The sequence below is a fragment of the Cannabis sativa genome, chromosome X (genome assembly GCF_029168945.1).
Source record: "Cannabis sativa cultivar Pink pepper isolate KNU-18-1 chromosome X, ASM2916894v1, whole genome shotgun sequence".
In the NCBI taxonomy this organism is placed as follows: domain Eukaryota; kingdom Viridiplantae; phylum Streptophyta; class Magnoliopsida; order Rosales; family Cannabaceae; genus Cannabis; species Cannabis sativa.
Window position 1 is genome coordinate 73,486,426 of NC_083610.1, and position 17,668 is coordinate 73,504,093.

Below are 17,668 nucleotides of genomic sequence, written 5' to 3' on the forward strand. Positions count from 1 at the left end.
AAAATACAATCAAACATTAATGGTGATAATTAATATGGTAATTTGGACATCCATAAATAATATTTCGTAATAATTTTATTAATTTTTTTGTTGTTAATATATTTATTTCTTGATTTATGTTAGACGCAAAATAACTTCTTAGATAGCAAGTTCTTCATTATTATCTTCTTTTTTTATTTCTTAAACCAATTCAAAAACAATGCATAGAAAAAAAAAATTATCCGTAATATTATTGTTTATATATTTTCGATGGAAGTTGTCATGAAGAGATTCAAAATTATCATTTGAATATTTCAGAAGAACATAGTGATGAAATTATTTCTTCTTTTAAAAAATTAAAGTTGAAGAAGAAGAGAAAAAGTACCAAAAATGGACAACACTTGTTGAGTTGAATTAATTGTTTTAGAATGTAAAAATACGATTAAAAGTGTTGAATTAATTGTTTTAGAAGGTAAAAATACGATTAAAAGTGTTGAAGAATCTTTAACAAAGTTAAAGAAACTCATTGAAGAACTATAGCTAGCAAAATAATTTATGCAAGTGATATCTATACTCATATTGCTAATTGTGTAATTGTTTTTTTTTTTGGATATTTTTTTTTTTAATTTCATATTTTATTTCATATCTTAATTAATTACTAGTATGTACTCACTTTTTAGTGTGATGAAACTATTTTCATAAAATAATAATAAATAAATATTGTGTTTGTTATGTATATGTTCTATCATCGTCTCCTTTATTTTTAGGAGAATTATCCTATATACTGTTTTTTTAATTTTTTTTCTTCAAATTTACGGTTTGGGTTTTTAAAGTGGTTGCAGCGCTAGTTGCAATAGGAGTTTCTATACGATTTTTTGTTGCGATTTAAGTTGCAGCGCTAGTTCCAATAAGAGTTTCTATGTAGAATTCCGTAAAAATACACACAAAAAAAATATTCAAAAGTGTAAAAATAAAAAAAGCTCTTATTTTTATTTGTTGGTGGACATATTACAAAAATATTTCTTACTATTTGTATTATTTAAAAGATTTGTATATACTTAGTTTATCTTCTATATTAATAACAATAGATACCTCACTATTAAATGGTAGTTTAAAATGTTTTAAGAGAATAAATACAAAACAAAGATTATATAAATTAAAAGTGTCTACCATATTATAATAACATTTTAATGAGGTTTGCCATAAAAAATTTAAAATTTTTTTAATAGTCAATATAAATAATAGAAAGATTATGAATGAATTTATGCGAGTACATGGATTAAAAATGTTTAATATGTAGAATAACACATCATAAGGTATTGTATTGTATTGTATTGTCTATTAGTAATATATATTTTAAAAAATTTGGATCATTATGAAAATTTAAAAAACTTTAAACAATTATTCTAATAAATTAATTTTAATTCCTATTCTTTATTCTTTTTTAAAAAAATAATTACTTACAACAATAGGCCATCTTAATTTTATTTTTGATTTTTTTAATAAAATAATCATTACTTCTTTAAATATACTTTTACCTATTGATTAAAAAAAATAAGAACAATTTTATATATATATATATATATATATATATATATTTAACTTTTATCTACTATACTTTATTTCTTTCAATATACTCTAAATAAGCTTGTTTTATTAATGCTTAATTAATCAGTTGTTTTGTATTTCTTTATGCATGTATTGTGTTTAAATACCTAGTGTTTTCAAAAAAGCTTGTTTTTTTAGGAAAAATACTTGTTATTATTAAACAAATAATTATTCGTTTACAATAACAGAAGGGAAATTTACACTCCATACTATATTTTCCCCATTTATTTCAATTATACTGTGATACGGCCGTAATTTCTTTTTTACTGTACATTTTTATACTATCTTTCTATTTTGTGTATTCTAATACTATTTGATTAAAAAAAAAAAATTATTCTTTGTGTCAGCCTAGAGTTTTGCATGTGTTTACATATTATTTTTTTTTTTGTATTTTAAGTGATAAAAAGTTGATGTGACTGGGTATTGTCACATTTGTGGCAGCTTTTTTTTTTTCTTTTCTTTTAATTCAATTTAATCATCATTTCAATACAATTACTCTCTCTTTCACACCACGTTTTGGTGGTTTATAATTATACCCACTATCCCATTTAACTATTCATCATCATCTTCTTATGTTCTTCTTTTTTTTTTTTTTTTAAAAAAAAAAAACACATCCAGTTATCGTCTTAGGGGCAAATTTTTGGTGGTTACTTTATACAATTTTTTTTGTTGTTGTTTTTAAATTATAATTTTCTCTCTATATTTTTCCCTATTTATTTGTTGGTTTTTTATCTAAATACTTTGCTTGTTCATTATCTATGGCTATTACTCTATCAAAGTCTTCTTCTCCAGTTGTAAAAAATCACCCAAAAATGCCTCAGTAAAACTTGTGTCGATCCTCAATGGGTAAGAGGAATTTTAAGGAACACCCCAAGCCTTACCTCACCAGTTCCAAGCAAACGCAAATTTCTTGGTGAAACTTCGAAGAGGAGGATGTCCAAACGTCCTTGTCCTGTAGTTGAAATTTAGACTCAAATTTTGAGTTGGACAATGAATTTTTACATATGTCCAAGCTTGATAAAGTATTTTTTAGTTGTTTTTGTGTTGTTTTAGGGGTTTTCTTGTAATTTATCTTACTTACTCCTATATTTCTATGGGATGTATTACTTTCATATGTAATATGTCTTTTTTCTTCTTTTTATCTTGTCTTTGTGTGTTTGTTTTGTTTGAATGTAGTATTTTGTTGTTTAACAGTTCTTTTTGTGTTGTTTATTATTGTTTTTGTTTATATGTAGAGGAAGGGTAAATCCAAGTTAAAAATGTTGAATCAGATGATATTTATGACAATGTCACTGTAAAAAAGGTTGTAGAGGTGTGTTGTTTTTTAATTTTTGTGTTACTGGTTATTTATGCTTCATTTGTTTTTGGGTTATTTTCGTGTTGTTTTAGTGTTGTTTTTAGTAGTTTTGATGTTTCTTCTATAGGATTGGACTCCGAAGTACAGTTGTTTGAAATATTTTTACAGAATATCAGTAATTGAACATTTTAATTGACATACAACAACATCAAAAAAATAGTAGAAAACAGCTCGTCGTTTGTTCTTTTGTTTTTTGTGGTCCTGTTATGATTTGGTTGCCTACTTATTATTCATATCCCCAATTTACAATAAAATGTAGGTTATTAAGCAAGAACGACTCTAGAACAACGTTGAATACTTCAACGTGAATTAATAATCGATTGTTTGTTTTAATACTTGTGCAATGAAGTATATTAATTTGTATTTTTCTCAATATAGGATGTATTCTAATACAATTTCAGATGCTAGTGACTGTTTTTGATTTATGAATTTCAGATATAAGTTTGTTATTTTTTTTTTATTTTCGTAATAATCTGGTAGGTTTTTAGTGTCTAAATTTTTTGTTTCATTTATTATTTCACCAGAATTAATGGGTATTTTCCGGGTGTTTTGGTGTTGCTGGGCAGGTTCTATGCGTGAGGGACGAAGATGAAGTCATTGGTATTAATTTTCTGTGTCTACAGTATAAAAGAAAAGAAAAAACCCAATCCAGTATAAAAGTAATTTCTGACGTATAGCAGTATTTTTGTAAAGATTAAGCTAAAAATCAGTATTTTTGTAAGTTCCCCTAACAGAATATATAGATAGAGAGATAATCTCTAACCAAGAACAAGTCTCATCCACCCCTAATACAAATTTAGCAAGGCCATGGGCTGCTTTATTTGTTAAACGATTAACATGCGAAACATTTACATCAGGAAAACTGAATTTCAATTGAAGTATAATTGGCAATTATTGTTGAAGAACCCAATTAAGACTGAAAAAAAGTGCTTTGGCCTCCATTTCATTACACTTAAAATTTTCAGAAAAACTTGTTTAGTTAATAGACAAATTAATTAAACAAAGTCAATAGACAAAATACCTAGGCATTATGCATATATTTTATATTATATATATAATAATAGACAAAATTATAAAATTATGATTATAATGTGATATAATTGAAAATATAGGAAAATCCAATAAGTAACTGGACCCAGCCCAGATGTACCGCGCTTCTCTTCAACGGTGGGGTTGGCGGAGTAGACTGGCCGTTTGGTTACATGGATAACTCTATTCCGGACACGAATAACGCACCCAGAGCTGGGAAAGAATCACTATCAATGGAGGATCACAGGAGTTGGAAAGAGTAAGCAAAAGAGATAGCTTACCTCGCATATTGACCTCTCTTCCGGCTTTCCAATCTTCACCAAAATTTTGTTTTTATTTTCAGAGTTCAGGATTCTCTCAAGAACAAACTAATTGCAGAAGATGATTTCTCATGGAAAATACCGATGTCTGGACCCAGAAGAAGCTTAAGCATGGAAGAAGAAGAAGAGGTTGAGCTTGGAGAGGTTTTGGAGTATGTGGGTGGGGTTGATATAAGCTTTTCTAAGAAGGATTCATCTGTAGCTTGTGGCATCCTTGTAGTTTTAGACCTCCATAGCCTTGAAGTAGTCTATGAAGATTTCTCAGTTGTTACCCTCCATGTCCCTTATGTTCCTGGCTTCCTTGCTTTCAGAGAGGTACTGTTTGTTCCACATATAATATTGCTTTGGCATCTGTTTGGTTGATAGGAAAATTGAAAGAAGAGAAAAACGATTTTCATTATGTATTTTTTTTCTCTTTTGGTGGTGTCAGCTTGTACTTACCATTGGAAGCTTAGCACTTAGAGAACAAAAAGTATTTGTGGATGTGATGCTGGGAAAATTTCATTTAGTTGGTTCAGTACTTTTTCTTTTTATGAATTATCTGGGTTGCTTATGCTTCTTTTTCTTTTGTCTATTATTTGATGATCTTGTGAATGATATTTGTGACTAATTGCTTAATGCATTTGACTCTTGTATTTGATTTAGGCCCCAGTGCTTCTCCAGCTTTTGGAGAAAATGAAAAACTGTGCAAATCCTTTCTATCCACAGGTAGATTTCATAATATAAGTTACCAACTACTACTGCTACTACTATCATTGTTATTATTAATTGTTAGAGTAGCAATTAGCATGGACCAGAGATACTAATAGAAAAAGTAAAAGATTACAGGTTGTTTTGCTTTATTTACTGGAAGTCTTAGGCTTTATATGCTATAGGTCTTGTTTTTATTGTATTGATTTTGTCTGACCACGGTTTTCCTCCGCCACAAGTGAGGCTCGGTCAGTCTAAGACATATGACCTGTGTCTTTCTTTTGTAAATAAAAAGAAAAGTAAGTTTTAACAGCCTTGTTATGGTTTTGATTTATTATTTGTTTGTTAAATGATGCTTACTAAGTTGGTTACACTTTCCTATTACTGTAGTTGCTAATGGTAGATGGAAATGGAGTACTGCATCCTCGAGGTAATTGTTTTAGTAGGGACATTAAATAGCTTTAATATGTATCAGAGTTAGGAATTATTTTTTCTGACATTAAGATTTCATTGTCTAATTTTCCAGAACATCTCTTTCTCATATTAGTCGTAATATTAATATTATGACTCATGGATTGACTAAGCATGCTCTTAGGCTAGATGATGAACTTTCTTGGTCAGAAGAAACTGTTCTTCTTATTTGTAACTGTGTTTTGTTGCAATCTCAATCTTATTATGATAAAGTAGTTTCTGAAAAAAAAAACATGCATAGTGTAGCTAACAATTACATTGAATTTAGTAATGAATATTAATTCTCTCTTTCTCTCTCTGTGTCTCTCTCAATTAGGTTTTGGCTTAGCTTGTCATTTAGGCGTGGTGGCTAATATTCCTACTATTGGTGTGGGAAAGAATGCAAGTCTCAACTCCATCACCCTTTAACACCTCCCTATAAGATTGTTGAAGCTGCTTGTTTCGGTTTCATAAATATTTGTACTATGGTTTTATTGTTTTGTTCAGCTCCAGTTTTTTTATTTTTCATGTTTTGATTAACAGAAAAGAATTTAGCTACCATCAAGATCTGGATACCTATTTTGTTTTCTGCTGCTAATCTGTAGAATCAATGTTACCTACCACTGTTGCATGACACAGTGAACTAATTCTTAATGCTTATGATTTTGGGTTAATAACTTAAGTCCTTGACTAGTTGTATAATTTGTCATAACAGCTGCATCATGTGGATGGCCTTACACTGTCAGGAGTGAAGGAACTTCTCAAAGCAAGAAAAAATAGTTGCGGAGATTTCATTAATTTGATAGGAGACTCTGGACATGTATGGGGAGTGGTAAGAGTTTTGAGTAAATCTTCTTTTCTTTAAGAATTATCAAAATCACCTTGATGCGAAAATGCTATGTTGAAATCTCTTATGGTTGGCATGAGTACTCCAATGGGGTTTTCGAGCTTACTGTTTATAAAATATGTTGACTGAGGTTGTTAGTGATTTAACTTTCATTGAATATCTGAGATTGTTTTTAGATATGGTCACTGAGACTTGTTTTTTTTTTTTTAGGTTTTTGTTTATATACATGTTTATGTTTCTAAGCAAGCTGATAAGACTCCCTCTGATCCTTTTATTTTTTTGAATTTTCGCTTTTTTTTTTTAAGGCAATTAGATCGACAGAAAATTTGTTGAAGCCTATATTTATATCAATTGGTCACCGTATATCACTTGAAGCTGCCATCAAAATAGTAAAAATGACTTGCAAGTATCGTGTGCCAGAGCCTATCCGCCAGGTGATATACTACTCTCTAAAAACTTTGAATGTCTGCTTTGATAATTGTTTTCGGCTCTATCAAATTTAGTTAATTTTCTCATCAGCTAATTTTCAATCATGTTGATCTCAATATTTCTGCCTTGAACTTTGAACTAGAAAATAATCATTTTTTCTTGTTTAGTTGTATTTTAAACTATTTAAATTTCATTCCAATTGATTAATAGTTAAAACAGTTATTTAAATTTATTCTATTCTATCCCTCTTATTATTCTCATCTTCATTCCTATTACTCTGTTTTGCTAGAAAAATTTGATTAACTTTCAGTTCTGTTTTTAAATGAAAATGTAGGCTGATATAAGATCAAGAGACTATCTTCGAAAACATGAGCTATGAATTGTTCTTGGATTGGATGATAAAATTCCGCGAGCCTGGTAGACTTACTCTCTTCTTTCTGTTTGATATGTACAAGTTACTATATTTGTGCAATGGCTTGACAAAATAAAACCACGAAAACAAATAAAAGTATAAAAATGAAAGTCTCGGAGAATTAATATAGCAATCTCACTCACTCTGTTGTTCCTTCCTTTTAGAAATTAGTGAGAGATCCTTGTATATTATATTTTAGTTTTCATAATATGAGTATTGAGTTGTATCTGTAATGTAATATCTGTTGTCTTATAGAAAAAAACATCTATATGTTTTAGAATTTGAACTTAATGTGAATGTTAACAAATTGAATAGCATAAATGTTAGCTGGCTGATCAATTTGTTGTCCAATACAAACATAGCTGCAGCTTTTGAAAGTCCAAACTTTAAACCCAAGCTACCAGTACTAATTCTCTATAAACAACATCAACTGGGAAGGGAAAGAAAAAACTAGTAATAATGATAATACTAATACAAGCTCAAAAGGCCAAGAATCACAATACCATTGTAGTCAGAGACAACAACAACATCATCACCATCATCATCAAACCATGGGGCTTTTTAAGATAGCCAGCTCCAGCTCCTGCTCCTGCTCCTGATCCGATATTAGCTGGTGATTCTGCTTGGATCATGATCCGAAATTTGCAGTTTTCAACTGATGGGTCTTGGTCAGTGATGGCAGAAAGATTTGGGAATCTACAGGCACTATCTAGCTGGTTGCTTATCTGATAGTAACTGTTGAATGCATAGGAAATGTTTCCTCGAGCATCCAAGTTTTCACAAGAAGAACCATATCCAAGACTGGTGCAATCACCATTTTCACAAGCATAGCTCACACTCGGTGCCAATTGTGGATCCTGCAAGTTAGCGGATGAAGACAAAACACACCATTTTTTAGCCAGGTAACGCACATTGGTTGCTGGTACTAACCCGTTTGAATTGGAACCTAGCTTCAGCTGGTACTTGGGTGATCCATCGAAATAAAAAATACCCCAATGGCGTTCGAAGTTCCCTGGCAGAATGCTCTTGTGATCTTCATCAATGAGACTAAACAAGTAGACATCCATGGGTCCAGGTCTCATTGGGGTTCCTGTCTCGGCATTGAACCTAGACATGAACCCTTGGTTGAACCGCTGAGCAAGCTCTACAGTTGCACTTTTGTCACCATCAGTAGGCCAGCCAATCTCACCGATGATTATGGACAAGTTTCCAAATCCATTTTTCTGCAGAGCCCATACCAGTGTGTCATGGTTTGCATCCAAGACATTCTGGTAGATTTTTCCATTGTCGTTTATGGCAGCGGAATAGCCATCAAAGAATGCGAAATCAACAGGGAAATTGGGATCGTTGTGGAGGCTGATAAAAGGATAGATGTTTACAGTAAAGGAACCTCCATTGTCGCTTAAGAACTTAACGATGGCCACCATGAGATCTTTTATGTCTGTTCTGAAGTCACCGTCGGAAGGTTTCTCACTCGAGCTGCCATATACATCAGCGTTTAAAGGGATAGTGACTTTAACTTGGCTGCTCAAACCAGCTTTAATAAGGGCTGATTGAATGTTTTGAAGAGCAGGATAAGTTGTTTGGAGGAAACTTCCATTGTAGGTTGACAAGAATGGTTCATTCCCAACTGCAACATACCTTGCAAAAAATGATGTATGATTTTGAATAAGTACTTTACAAACAAGAATTAATTTCAGACAGAAAAACAAAAACATGAAACTCCAAGCTGAACTTTGTAACAGGTCTACCTCATTCATGTATATATATATTATTATTTACACATCACATGATTGAAATAGAAGGAAATTCTATGAGTTTTTACCTAATGTCCACACCGTTTGAGACGTGACTGGAGACATTTTTAGCTACCCAATTCTCAGCTGTTTTGACAGTACTAGCCATGCTACTAAGCATGTCGTTTGGGATACCCACCATGACTTGAATCCCAGAATTTTTTAAAGCATTCAATATTGCTGAATCTGCATCAAAGAGCTTAGCCTTTTGGATTCCATTATCCTTTAGCAACTTCACCACTGTTGCAGGAGGCAAACGATGAGTCGCCTGAGTTCCCCAATTGACTCCAATTCCCACCACTGAGTTCACTAACAAAGAAACCATGAGAAGCCCACCTAGAAAATCGACTGCTTTTACAAACCCCATGAGCCTCTTTTTTCCCAAAACACAGTTGTTGTTTGGTTTGGGGTGAAAGAAAAGAAAGTGAAAATGTTTTTCTTTTCTTTTTCTTGTTCTTTTTTGTTGAGTTTGAAGCTAGTATTTAGAGATTATAGCTTTGAAGAAACAAAATAATTTGGAGAGTGAAATTAAGAAGATGAAAGAAAAATTGGCTTCTTTTTTAGTTTTGGGTATGAAACAAAATGCTGATTTAGCAGAAGAGCTCTAAACCAGTATCAGAAACTGATGAAACTCAAAACAAGATAACCCAGTTTCTGAATTGGAAAATTAAAGTTAAAGAAAAGACTAAATTAAAAGAAGAACTTGAACTTGATTTCAGAAAATGAAGCTGCAACAAAGAGATTTGACTCAGCTTCTAATGTAACCGTATGAAGTGAAAAATACTCACTTGGATCATTCATTCAAGATTCAAGAAAACACCAAGAACTAAGCAAATAAAGAAAAAGGGTACCGGAGTTAGTAAAAGAAATAAGAGAGGGAGGTAGATACATAAAACTCTTAAAAAAGTTAAAAGAGTTAACAGAAAACAAGCATGAAAATCATAAAGGCAAATGAATTGATCAAAGATTAAAAGCAACAAACCAGAAATAGAAATTCTTGCTATAAATAAGTATACATGTGATTCCAAGTTATGTACATGTTGAGAAGATTTGCCATGAAAGTGAAAAAAGAAAGAAAATAGAAAAGAAGAAGGGTCTAAGAGTTTGATTGAGTATGATCAAAAAGGTCAAGGTAGAGAGAGAAAGAGAGAGATGGACATGCAGGAAGAAGGTGTCGAGTTTTGAATGATCATGATTTGATTTCAAGCTTAGTCATATCTCATAATATAAGTTATATACAATTATTTCTTTAAATTGATTTTAATTTGAGTATCTAGTGGTTTGATTGGTTGACAAGTTTTTATAAAAAAGCTATACAACAGTAAAGTACACAAATTCCTTAAACAAACATTTTAAAGGATAAAGAAACAAGGGAAAAAACAAGAAATTAAAGGAAAGAATGTTTCTTTGTTGGAATTTTTGTGGAGTCCCCATGCATTGAATTTGGGGTATTTAAAAACAAAATATTTATGTAAAAATAAGAAATTTATTAAAAAAAATATATGAGATTAATACAAATTTTGTTTGTCAAAATACTAATTTTATTTTCAAATAAAAGTATATTGTAAGTAAATAGTTTTTATTTTTTAAAAAAATATCCAGCCAAATGATATTTTTCTTTGAATTTTGAGCTTATTTTATTTGGGCGTTTTAGTTACTATTGAGTCAAAATAATAAAAAAAAAGAATATTTACTAAAAAAAAAGAGAGAGAAAGAAAAATATGCTCTCTATATAAAAAAGAAATAGAATGATTTCATGTATCTAATCCGTGAAACCATAAATTTCGAAAATAACTTGTATAAACATTTGAGTGAAATTTTGCAAATAATTGATGTAATTTTTTTGAAAGGGTAATTGATGTAAATTTAGAAACAACACAAACATGTGATCTCCTATTTTTTTTTTCTATACAATATGATATTCTTACTATCATTATGATATATATATTTTATACAATATGATATAATCATGTGATCTCTTGTGTAATTGACGTAATTTTTTATACAATATGATATTATTACTATTTTGTACTGTGCTATTTGTCCCAAATTCAGCACCAAAAAGACTAAGTGGTCATTTTTTATTGGACTATATGAAAACACAAATTACATATAATGAAAACAATTACCCTATATAACATATTATATATGCTGCATATGTGGTTTGGTTGCTCAATCAATTCCAGACAAAATATTTTATTTATTTTATAATTTAAAGAGTAACTTTAGACATACACTTACACACTTGTACACACAACAATATATTAAATGATAAGTCATATTTTTGAATGGGAGGCACCGCATCACATTAGATTTAATTATGTGGCTAAGATTAAGTTAATTACACATTATTATGTGTTAAAAGTATATATAATTTAAGTGTGTCTCATTGCTCATATTTAATAAATTATAAATGATTGTGTGATACACTTAATTTATACACACTATTTACACACCACTAATGTGTAATTAATTTCAATTACACAATCAAAATTGATATGGTTCCAAGTATATATGATAAAAAATATACATCATTGTGTCTAAAATGTGTATGTGTCTCCACTCTCTAACAGTATTATTATTAATATTTATATTTTATTTATTTGAGTCTAGCATTATTATTAAATTACTGTAACTAATATTATGTACTGTAGGCAGTAAAAAAAGCATTGCAAAAAATGAAGTCTAACTACTTAAGTTTACTACATTATCCTAAAGAACATATATGGACCAGGAAATTTCCCGGAATATTTCTTTCTTGTGTTGACATGGATGTATATATTTTTTATTTTAAATTTGTTACATGTCACAATTAATAATTAATGGTCTATACATACATTACAATAAATGTAAATTTACAGTCCCACACTCTCCAATAAAAAAAAATTGCGGCTGTACAATTTCTTTAGTTTGATCTTGGTTTTGTAATGTTAGCAGCAAAATATCAAATTTTAAAGGGACAAAAAATATTATATAAACTAGAAGAAAAAAAAAATCAAATTTTTGTAACTCAAAACTTGGACTGAGTTATTAAAACAGAACTTTAAATTATTCATGTTAAAAATTAAGAGCATTATTGTTCATGAACTGAAAACACAATGCAACGATACATCTTTTTTTTTTTTTAAAAAAAGAAAGAAATTGAAAGTAATTCAAACCTTATAGATGAACAAGTGGTGTTATGAATCGATGTGATTAATTGTTGGGGTCCAATGATCCCATTGGATCCTCACATAACTGATGTAGTTGGGTCTATACAATACAGCTCAGCTGATCACAAAGTCATATATATCCAAAAACCAAGTAAAAATGCTGCCGACTATAAATTCCTTCCTTAAAAAAATATGATACATTTGACCTCACTTACCTACGTTTCTACCAATTAATGATATTATATTATTATACTCATACATTACATACCACTCATTTTAATTTTTTTTTTTTAATGTAACGTAATTTCGGTCAACATTGAATTTATCAAACATGTTAATATATTTTTCCTTTTAAGAAAAGAAAAAAGAAAAAAAAAATCACATGTTTATATATCAAAATTTTGAGAGGCTAAAAAAAGAAAAGAAAAAGGGACCAAGTTCATTAGTAAAATTTGTGAACTGCGAAGTGAACCACGTAAAGAAGCTAGCTACAAGTTACTTTAATTATTTTTTTCTTTATCGGAAAGACTTCTGCAAAATGAAAATGTATCAATTATTTATTGGTTTCTAAATTAAATATATTTTATTGAGAAATTTTAGAAGTAAATGGATGTACTAATTTTTAACATTTTGATAGTTATAAATTTAATATTTTCATACGGCAATCTATTATATTATAAAGTTATTTTTTAAAAATTAAAATAATTTATTACGCTCATATTTTTATTTTATTTTTTATATCTACTTTAAAAAGTACACAGTATATATAAATCATTCAAACAAAAAATGTTGAATGAGAAAAAGGGCAGTGTATTCTTAAAAGTAATAATTATAATTATAAAAAAATCTTGAGCAGTGTATACTGTGTACAATGCAATTGCATTAACGGTCCAAGACAAATGAAGTTGAAGCGAAGTAAAGGTATGGCCTTAAGGAAAGGGTATATATGGTATGGCCTTAAGCAACTTTAGGCATAATAGAACAAAAAATTCACGACATTCCACTATTTTATTTAACTTTTTGGCACAATATCAGCAGCCTAATAAAGAAGGTTAATTTAGAGCATGATTTTTATATACAAAGGAAACCCCACAAAATATTCCCATTGCAAACTTTATACCAATCATATGTTCATTCATTTTAATATTATTTATTATTACAAAACTATTCATCTGACAGACAACAGTGATTGTGAAAGAGCTAATATCGCTATATTTGGCTTCCGTATTATTTTTTTATTAGCTGAGTATGATGATATATATCATTCTTGGAAATATCCAATATTTTATATATGTTTATTAAGTTATTTCATATTAGTTTGTGTTAGTTTCAGCTTATCCTAATGATTCGCCGCATGTTCCTAGCCTATTGAATTCTAATCCTTTCGAATTGCTTACATATCAAGACTTAAATATATTGGATTGGTTAGTTATGATAGTTAGTACTGTTATGCCTAGTTGTTATGTCTAGTGCTCACTTATAAAACTAACAATTTAGATGTGTTGTTAGGTGTTGGTTAGAGCTGGTTTTGTGAGTAGAGATAGAAAAGAGGAGTGAGATTTGTGGTGAGTTTGAGTGATTGAGAGAGAAAGTTCTTTTAATTGTGGTGGCTGCATTGAGCAGCGGAGATCAAGAAGCCATTTCTAAGGCTTGCTCTTAGTTTGTAATTCATCCGAAATATCATCAATGGTTAGGAACTGATCCCTGCAGATTCAATGAGTTTATTAGAACAAGGATATTAGATTCCCAAGGAAACTTGGAAGAAGTTTAACCCTCTTTAATTGATTGTGTTCATTTACTATTTTATGTTCTTATTATATTTGATGATTTGTTCTAGACATTGTGTGCAAAGAAACTCGGTTAAGTAGCATTGTACAGGTTATTACTTGGGATTGGAAGTTAGGATCGAGTTCCTAACAGTGGTATCAGAGCTTAGGTTAGAGCAAGATTAATCTCAAGAGTGTGATCAAGATTCATGACCAAGGCTATGTTTGGTAGGAAGGATGGATAGATTAGAAAAGGATGGGAAGGGGAGGGGAAGGAGAGAATATTTACTCCACTTAATGTTGTTTGGTATTAGGTATGAAGTGGGAAGGATGGAGAGAGAGTTAAGTAGTAAAAGTACAATATTATCCTTTGGAATATCAACATATATTACGTTTTAAGAGATAATTTTGTAATTTACACATTTTGTTTTGTCTTTCTCTTTAATCCTCCCAAAATTGCAGGGATTTAATTTTAGAAGTTTAAAGGGAGAATGTCTCCCTCCATCTCTCCTCTCCTTCCCTCTCTCCTTCTTGCCAAACAAGTGATTCAACAACTCTTTCCATCATTTTCCCTCCACTCCTCTCCATCTACCCATCTCTCCTTCCTACCAAACATAGTGCAAGAGTTTGCCAAGTAGAGTGTATCTGAGACAAAAATTTTATGGGTTCAAAATGGATGAAAACAAGTCTCTCCATGACAATTTGAATGAGTTCTATAAGCTAGCTTCTGATTTGAACATCTTGGAAGTGAAGATCGAGGAAGAAGATAAAGCAATTTATCTATTGAATTCATTACCTGGTCAATATTACCAATTCAAGGTGTTTATCGAGATTTTTGGAAAACTAATTATAGAAATTGAAAAACCATATTTTTGCAAATGTCAATTATATATGAGAAAATATAAAACTGTATGCGTCTGCAGAAGTAGAAAGTAATTCTGCTACTGCAGAAACTCGTTTTGCAATGACAAAACAGAACAGGCAGAATATAAAATATTTGCAGAAAAAATAAATAACTTGACACAAGAGATTTATACGTGGTATCAGTGTTCTCCTGAACACTCCTAGTCCACGGGGCCACGCCCAGAGAATGAAATCAATTAATAAAGTATCAAAATTACAAAGACAATTGACTTAAACAAGTTTAGACTCCCTCTAAAGTATTGCCGCAATCCTTTGTAATCCACTTTGAAAATCTGACTTCTTGAAACACCTTCAAGCCCGAACTCCCTTCGTCTTTGAAGTGTGAGTGCTTACTTCCTCCCGAAGTAAGGCTTCAACAAGTCTTCTCCCGAAGACCAAGTGCTTACTTCCTCTCGAAGTAAGGCTTTATCAAGTCTTCTCCCGAAGACCAATCTCTTGTTCAATCAAGTAGTTCTTCACAACCTCTAGGACAGAGTAAGAACAGAAATAGACAACTAGAACCTAGATGAACAACTAGGCTCTCACAAAACAAAGAAAAACTCTCTTCTCTCAAATAAGATAAGTGCAAAAAATGATTAATGGAAGAGCTAATTCGAATGACTGCTCTCTAGGCTCTATTTATAGAACATAGAAACCTTAGAGACAGTCACAAGATCGAATCTACAGCTGTACAAAAACTTTCCTAAGAAAACACGATCTCGGCATCGTATTCGGATGCCGACACGACAGACGTACCGAAACGGGAAACTTGCTATAATCTGGTCCGATCCTCTATCAATGCTTGATTCCTGCCAAAAACAGATTAGATATTCTGATTGTATCAAGATACAATCGAAATCAATAAGGAAAAGGCAATAATCAAAGTTTCCCTAAAAAAGACAACTTTCCAAAAGAGAATTGTTTCTCTTTTAAGAAGTTTTCAAACAAAGGAAAGTTCAGCTGAAAAGTGCAACTTTTCTAACAAGGAAAAGTGCAACTACAAACCGAATAAACAAGGCAAGAAATTGGTTATGAATGCACAAGAATCTTACCATAAAAGAAAAAATTATTTTGTCAACTAACTTGCCAAAAAAGGACTTTACAATCTCCCCCTTTGGCACTTTAGATGAACAAAATAATTTTTAACACAAAGTACCTGCAAGTTAAAGTTCGCAAGAGCAAATAACTACTCCCCCTGAGTAACACAATCGAAAACCACAAATAATAAAATAAACAAGCTAACTTTTAAACCAAAGATGTTCACAAGTACTAAACACAACAAGTACTAAACACAACTCCCCCTGGAAAAAGGGTCCAGAGTTGGTCTAAACAAACAGTTTAAAAATCCATATATTACTCCCCCTTTTTGTTTATCGAAGGGCCAAAGTAAACAAAGACAAAACAATAAAAATATGTCCAATCAAAAGCAAGGAAAAAAAACTTAGTCTCGGTAGAGTTTGACTAAGGAGGTCAATTGCTTGGACATCTCTTGCTGAAGTTCCTCCATGGCAGCAAGACGATTGTTCACCAGCTGAACTTCATTCTTGACTTCCTGGATTTCTGCAGCAGCAGAACTTGAACTTGCAGCAGCAGCAGCAGCTCAAGCTTTAGGCCGCTTTTGAAACACACCATCAAAGTATTCCAAGGGTTGGAATGTTGGTCCATTGATTGCGGGCTCAAGTGTTTCATGAGATTGGGCCACATTTTTCTGAGAGGATAAAACCTTAAAGATTAGATTTGGAAAAACAAGCTTAAAGGTTGACTTTTTACCTCTTCAGAATGAAACAATTTGGTTCAAAATGTGGGAGGCCAAGTCAATTGAAGCTCCAGAGGTGATGCGGTAAAGGAATGAGGCCACATCTTGAGACACCACGGTATTGTTGGAGTTTGGAACCCAGTTGCTAAGAGAAAACCGCATAAGAGATGCATGAGCAAAAGTGAGATGTGTAATTCGAAGACTCTCCCCCGATTTCAATTCAGACCGAGCACCAGTGAGTTCAGAGAGCATCAATTCACGATCCATAGACATCACGACATTGGAGGCATTCTCTGGAAGTTGCAAGGCTTGAGCAATGTCTTTTTCAGAAAAAGAAAACCAATGACCCCAAACATACACTCTTCTAAACAGTCTAGAATTCTCATCAAGAAAATCATCAGTGAGATTAGCATAGAAATCCTTAACAATGTTTGCAATGAACCCATTGAAACCAGTGAGAGTGTTTTCCCATTGATGAAATTGAATAAACTTAACAATTCCATAGACCCGATGAGCATACAAATCATAATTCCTCTCACTTTCAAACTTACGGGTTGCATACAAATTCCAATCACGCTCATTATCACGATAATAAAATCGAGGGCAGTGAGAAAGAGTTGAAGGAACATTACCAGGAGAAGGCTCTTTCATTGGCTGCTTGCCTTTGGCAGCAGTAGAAGCCTTTGCTGCTGAAGCAGAACGAGCAGGAGCAGATTTTGTCAAATGAGGCTCTGGCTCGAGTTCAGTGTCCTCACTGTCTGAGGAAACTCCCATGTCCTCTGGAATTTCCTTCTCGGAATGCAGAGACGCGGATTTGTCAGAGGAGACTTTCGTTGGTTCTTCTTCTTCTGAAGAAGAAGAAACCGAAGGAGGATTTACCTTAAGCTTCTTCTTGGCTGGAGTCCCAACCTTTTCACGACTTAGAGATGCAAGGAGTTCTTTCTCGACAGATGCTTTCTGAGCTCGGGTTCGAGTAGAAGGACCTGTTGGAGTAGTAGCAGGAACTGATGTAGCAGGAGGAAGGACTGCTAAAGGCGGAGGAGATGCCTTCGAAGATTCAGACGAAGAAGAGGTCCAAACAGGGCGAACCGATTTTCGAGCCACTTATTTTGGAGGTCGTTTTGGCTTCTGTGGCTGAGATTCACGCTGAGGAAGCGATGAATCTCCTGGTTTT

At 31.7% G+C, this 17,668-nt stretch overlaps 2 protein-coding genes across 2 annotated transcripts; one reads left to right on the forward strand and one right to left on the reverse strand.

Moving 5' to 3' along the window:
* Positions 1-4,072: 4,072 nt before the first annotated feature.
* On the forward strand, positions 4,073-7,407 carry LOC115697408 (uncharacterized). Its single transcript, XM_030624402.2, has 8 exons — positions 4,073-4,232; positions 4,317-4,608; positions 4,939-5,001; positions 5,374-5,413; positions 5,771-5,835; positions 6,149-6,265; positions 6,586-6,714; positions 7,044-7,407. The coding sequence occupies exons 1-8, from the start codon at positions 4,147-4,149 to the stop codon at positions 7,086-7,088; spliced, it is 837 nt and encodes a 278-aa protein (XP_030480262.1). The 5' UTR covers positions 4,073-4,146; the 3' UTR covers positions 7,089-7,407.
* Positions 7,371-10,202, reverse strand: LOC115697403 (glucan endo-1,3-beta-glucosidase 5). Its single transcript, XM_061106826.1, has 3 exons — positions 9,900-10,202; positions 8,947-9,743; positions 7,371-8,762 (listed from the first exon to the last, which is right to left on the reverse strand). Exons 2-3 carry the CDS (start codon positions 9,282-9,284, stop codon positions 7,616-7,618), a joined length of 1,485 nt encoding a protein of 494 aa, XP_060962809.1. The 5' UTR covers positions 9,285-9,743; positions 9,900-10,202; the 3' UTR covers positions 7,371-7,615.
* Between the last annotated feature and the right edge of the window lie 7,466 nt (positions 10,203-17,668).